Source organism: Carlito syrichta, unplaced genomic scaffold, assembly GCF_000164805.1.
Source record: "Carlito syrichta isolate Samal-C Ts95f unplaced genomic scaffold, Tarsius_syrichta-2.0.1 Scaffold312189, whole genome shotgun sequence".
Taxonomy (NCBI): domain Eukaryota; kingdom Metazoa; phylum Chordata; class Mammalia; order Primates; family Tarsiidae; genus Carlito; species Carlito syrichta.
The window spans coordinates 90,287-96,574 of record NW_007256285.1 but is presented as its reverse complement, the minus strand read 5'-3'; the positions used below and the strand labels follow the sequence as shown (position 1 = coordinate 96,574).

Below are 6,288 nucleotides of genomic sequence, written 5' to 3'. Positions count from 1 at the left end.
GCAATCCACTCACCTCAGCCTCCCAAAGGTGCGGGATTACAGGCTGAGTCACCGAGCCCAACTAAGAATTGTTTTTTTAAATGAATTGCTACTAATTCTTGACAAGAATAATCAGAAGGAAAACTCTTCTAGCCATCATGAATATCTGGATTGTTGCCTCAGAGATTTAAAGTAAAATAAAAAAAATGACCAACCAGGAATCTAAATCATTTAGTTAATATTTGCATGGAGAGATTTAAATTCATTTATATTTTTCTGGAGGATTTATGACTCCAAACTGTCCTTAAGGAAAATGATAAGAACACCTCATTGTTGAGTCTAAGTTTTCTTTTATGATGTGAGGTAGTTTGTGGGTTTTTAAAAATTTGTAATGTGATCCTTGCCAGTAAAATTATTCATTATAAGTGAATGAATACAGAACCTATTCAATAAAAAAAATATACTCCAACAGTTTGACTAGATATTAAAAAGTTGGAGGAATGGATCTCACACGCAAGAATTCTTTGTGGTTATCGCTAAAGGTTTACAAACTTCAGTGGCAAACCTCAAGAAAGCATAGCAGTGACGCATTTAATCTGACAGTTCAACAAGATTAATTATGCAACAACTAAGGAACAAATCACTTTCTAAATATGGAGAGTGTAACAGTGAGCAAAGCAGATATCCCCTGACCTCATGAAGTTGACCTTTAAGTAGGTGAAGAGAGAGATACACATTTAATTAACCAAATGTATGGTGTGTTTGAGGAAGACACTGTGAAGAAAACTAAATCAGGGATGGAAAGAGAAGTCTAAAGGGAGGGGCTGCAACTTATATTAAAGTAGCGTGGTTATGGAAAGTCATTAATTGAGGGTGACATTTACAAGCACTTGGAGGAGGTCAGGGAGGTGGCCATGTGCACACCTGTATGAGGGAGAGACCATTCAGCAAGCTGCTCTGCTCAAGGAGAGCAGTGGGACTGGAGTGGGGAGAGGGAATAAGAGGGTAGGACAGATTGAGGTGTTCATTGCTATTTGGTATCATTCAGTGCATACAAATAAATGCTGGTGATACATAAAACTCTTGGAAACTCAGATGTCCCATTTTAACATCAAAACATATTGATTGCCTATGCGTTTTTGATGAATAATATACTGTTGTGATATTTCACACTGATTCTTAACACAGTCGCCTTTTGTTAATGGTAGGGTATATGATAATTTCAAGACTGGAACATTTGTGCTTTATAAGAGTACATCGCGTGATTTTGAAGTCCATGTCCGTCAGTGGGACTGTGGAAGCCTTCACTATCCTGTGTCTTGTAACTGCGGGTTTGTTGCCCGAGAAGGAGGTGATGTGGTTACTCTCGATATGTGCAGTGGTCAGCTACAGGAATCACAACCGTATTTATTTGTAAAGAGCCAAGATGTAACCAGCAATATCAAGATAAGTGAATCTTACTTGGGAAGAAAAGTCACAGTATGTATGATTCTTGAAAGTGTTTTTCCTCTTTCTCATCTTGGATGAACTTTATTAAATAAGATGCTATCATTTCCAACAATAGTTTGCTTAAGAATATGGCATTTAGATTAACTATGATCTTAGAATAAATAATTTATCTTCACCTACCACATACCAATAGACACAATAGTTAAAACCATGTCAAATTTAAACTGCCTTACTTAAGGTTTCAGTATGACAATTTGGTGTTACTCATAAAAGTTATTTTTGACAGTTTCTAATTAATAGTATATCAAACAGAAAAGACATATAATTAAGAATAAATATTCAGCAATAGATAACCAGTTTTTTTTGTTTTTGTTTTTTTGGGGGTTTTTTTGAGTTGGAGTCTCACTCTGTCGCCTAGACTGGAGTGCAGTGGCCGCTCCCGGCCACCGCAGCCTCGACCTGCTGGGCTCCGGCGATCCTTCCGCCTCAACCTTCCAAGTAGCCGGAATTACAGGCGCACGCTACCACGCCTGGCTAATTTTTTTTGATTTATTGTAGAGATGAAGTCTCGCTGCCCAGGTGGGTCTCGAACCCGCAGGATCAGGCAATCCTCTCACCTCAGCCTCCCAAAGGCACAGGATTACAGGCTGAGCCACCGAGCCCGGCTGATAACCAGTTTTTGAAATGAACACAATATGGCACGACCTCAGAAGTGGGCTGGTAGATAAATGGAAAAAAATATGAAATCAAGAAACAGACCCCAGATTATATATTCACTAATATTTTTTATCTGTTTTTATTACTCCTGGCAAGCTGTGACATTAATATATCTTAAAGATAATATTTCATATCTGTCAGCAAACCATTTGTATTTTAAGGTCATGATCATCTTTCAACAAATTAATTCCAAGTAAATAAAATCTAAATTTAAATAAAACTATTAAAAACTTTATAGGTATGTTTTTATGATATTTATTAAGGTGAATAATAACTTTGAAAATAGCATATTTGGGTCAGAACCAGTGGCTCAGTCTGTAATCCCAGCACTTTGGGAGGCCGAGGCGGGTGGATTGCCTGAGCCCGTGGGTTCGAGACCAGCCCAGGCAACTTGGCAATACCTCGACTCTACAATAATAAAAAAAATTACTGGGATATAGTAGCATGCATCTGTAGTTCCAGCTACTTGGAAGACTGAGGTGGAAGGCTCGCTGGAGCCCAGCAGGTCGACACTGGGGTGGCTGTGAGTGTGCCATGGCACTCCAGGCTGGGTGACAGAGTGAAACTCCAACTCAAAAAAAAAAAAAAGGAAAATAACATATTTGGATTTCATCATCAAAAATCAAAATGGAACTTGGGAAAATATTTTCTACATATAAAACATATAGTCGGGCAACCCTGTTGGGTCCCCTCCTGCTCTGGGAGCTTTTCTGTTCTTTCAATAAATCCTGCTGTCTAAAAACAAACAAGCAAAAAATCCCATATAGTCGGAAACACTCTTATACGTCACTAATGTATAATCAGTATTCCATTTCAAGTGAGCAAATAACTTAAAAAGGCATTTCACAAAAGAAATCAAGCTGATATATTCAAAAGTATAAAAACTAACAAATCTATGAAAACTTTAACATCACTAGTAATCAATTAAATAAATATATAAATGCAGCTCAAACATCTCTCATACCTATTGGCAAGAGTAGAGATAATAGAAATAGTTACAGTTTTTCCATAGGGCATATATATCATATATAACCTACATCTACAGGTATTATTTAACCAAGAAATTTTACTTCTGGAAAGTTATTGTAATAAAATAATTAAGGATGTGCATAAGCCTAATCATGTTTATGTGTCTCACCTTGTAAGAAGGAAAAGTTGCAATTAATCGGTGATCAGTAAAAGGGTTTAACTAAAACTCTAAATATAATGATGTCACGTAATAGAACACATTGTAGTCAAGAAAATGATGGAGTAGGTATGTATTTATGGACTGTCAAAGAGATACGTGAGACATAAAAGAGGTTTTTGAAGAATTTGCACCAAATTAGCTACCTCAGATTGAGTTGGACTGTTAGGTTGGTTTGCTTTTAAAGTAATTTCCTGTAAACAACACCACTTTTTTTTGGAAAAGAAAAAAAGAGCTATTTTTAAATTTACCAAAATGAAAAGGAGAAAAATAACCAGAGGAGCAAAGATAAGTGATATATCTTCAGTGATTTTTTAGAAGAGATAGCCTGTCCACATACACCATGTATCCAAGTGGCTGATCTGGGAGAGGAGCTATTCCTGGGATGGAGAGAGGTGTCTCATTGTCAGACGATGCAGGCTATTAGGGTCATTCACCAATCCCCCTTGCTCTGTTTGCCAGCTCTCCAAGCACCTTCTTCAAAAACCTCTTTTGTGTGTCATGTATATCTTTGACTGTCAATAAATACATACCTATTCCATCATTTTCTTGACTACAATGCATTCTGCTATGTGATATTTCATTTAAAGTTTCCGTTAAATCTTTTTATTGATCACTGATTAATTGTAACTTTTCCTCCTTACAAGTTATATTTTGGCCACTGATTCTATGCCTACAGGCAGCAAGATCATGCCAATTAGCTATAGGAATATGTACTCCTCTGGAACTATGTTTACCTGTGTTAATTAATTACTTGGCAGTTTAATTCTATATCCAATAATTATCAAAAACATTACTGGGTAAACATTGTCCACAAGACGTATAATTGCTTTAATTGTATAAAACATCTCACTTTAGTTTAAATTAGTTAAAGAAAGAGGTTGCAAGCAAACGATGTATTTCAATAAAAAGATCAGTAATCAAATTTCAAGTTCGTAAATACCAAAATCCATTTTTTTGATATAGAACCTTAAAAGGAAAATCGTAGCCTGGAGAAGATCAGGATTTTATTCTCTTTTTATATTGAAAGAATAGCCACTCCTTATTTTGTAAATAATAGCTGTTTTCTTAATCCAGATGGAATATTGCTTCAACACCATTTATGTATGTGTTGGTTATTTCTTATTTCAGATTTGTTTTTCTTCTGGCGCATTTATCCGTGCTGATCTTAGTGAATGGGGCATGAGTCTAACAGTCAGAGCCCCTGGTTTAGATTACGGAAACACTCTGGGACTTTGTGGGACCTTTGATGAAAACCCAGAAAATGATTTCCATGATAAAAATGGGATCAAAATTGATCAAAATTTGAATAATCATGCTTCTTTTATTAATGAGTGGAGGTAAGAAACTGTTTTTCACTGTGATTGTATTAATATTAGACTTAAAATAGGTGGTGATTCAATACTCAATTTTTTAGTAATACATTATCAAGGAAAAACATGTTCACTCCCAAATTACTTATTCTTTTCTTTTATTCACCTGGAAGGATTTTACCAGGAAAAAGCATGTTTGACACACTGCCAGTTTCTCTGACATCTCCTGGAAAACAGTCCTATTGTAGTTGTTCATTGGACAGTGCTTCCTTGGATCCATCTTGGAATCATCTACGCAGTGGTTCTCAATCAGAAATTGTTTCAGGTTGCGAAGACCGCAGACATGTTGGATTTTCTTCTTTGATACCAGAAGTAGATGTCACCTCTGAGTATATTAACTCAGACACTTTTGTCAGAGGAATGAAAGAAACTACAACTCAGGAAGAAAATAATTTGAATTCCTTTCTACAAGAAAGACAGCACGTCAACCTGACCAAACTGAACTTGAATTCACAAAAACAGCCTGAAAATGAGAAACAAGACACAATCAGCTATTCGGACAATGAAACACACACACAAGAACAGGGTGGCCACAGCCAGGAAAAAGGATGGAACCGACAAAGCAGATGGAAACGACGAAACTTGGATGAGTTTCTTCCTCCGTTGGTTTTCCAGAGTCTCAGTCAGTTTGACCTGGAAGAGTATTCTTATTTTTTCCCCGAGGACCATGTTGAGGATGTCCACCAAGAGTTTGTCCCCTCGTGGCCGACACCCTCTGGCCTCACCGAATACAGCACCTTGACACTGTGTCAGCAGACTCTAGCCAACTCCAGCCTGGGAAGGCTCTGCCTTGGTTTTCTTGGTGGGAGACTAGACAATGTGATAGACATGTGTGTGAAGGATGTTCTGTTTAAAGACGACCTTAGCTGGGCAGGAGCAGGTGTGGCCCTTTTAGAAAATGAATGTGAAAAGAGGATTTTGGAAGAGGGGAGATCTAGCATGGAAGAACACAACAAGTCAATTGCAGACATTCTCTCAGTGTTAAAATGCCCCAATTTATGCAGTGGCCGTGGGCAGTGTATGGAATGGGGATGTGCGTGTTTCCCAGGCTTTAGTTCCTATGACTGCAGTGATTCTTATGGTAAGTACTCTCAGACTTTGATGTTGCATATGATATTTGATTATGACAGTCTTTGCTCTTTTTTTAAAAAATAGCGTACTTCTTTTTTTTTCTTAATATTTTTTATTTTGACATTGTGTGGTACAGTTTAGGGTTAGGAATGCAAATATGCTTCGTTCAGGCAAAAATAGTGTACTTCTAAGAAAGGCTTTTTTTTTAAACTGGGCATGGTAATCCCAGCACTTTGGGAGACTGAGGCGAGATGATTGCCTGAGTCCAGGGGTTCAAGACCAGACTGGGCAACTTGGCGAGACCTTGTCTCTTCAAAACAAACAAACAAACAAACAAACACTAGCTGGGTGTTGTGGCACACACCTGTAGTTCCAGCTACTTAAAAGGTTGAGGAAGAAGGATCTTCTGAATCCGGTAGGTTGAGGCTGCGATGGCTGTGAGCATGCCAATGCACTCCAACCTGGGCTACAGAGTGAGACTCTGACTCAAAAAAAAAAAAAAAAAAAAAAAAA

At 37.5% G+C, this 6,288-nt stretch overlaps 1 protein-coding gene across 1 annotated transcript in view; it reads left to right on the top strand.

Annotated features, from left to right (window-relative positions):
- VWDE (von Willebrand factor D and EGF domains) overlaps positions 1-6,288 on the top strand; it is an 81,329-nt gene that overhangs the window by 28,138 nt on the left and 46,903 nt on the right. Inside the window, exons 8-9 of the mRNA XM_021718407.1 lie at positions 4,463-4,671; positions 4,818-5,785. Coding sequence (XP_021574082.1) covers positions 4,463-4,671; positions 4,818-5,785 — 1,177 coding nt within the window. The remainder of the gene's footprint in view (positions 1-4,462; positions 4,672-4,817; positions 5,786-6,288) is intronic.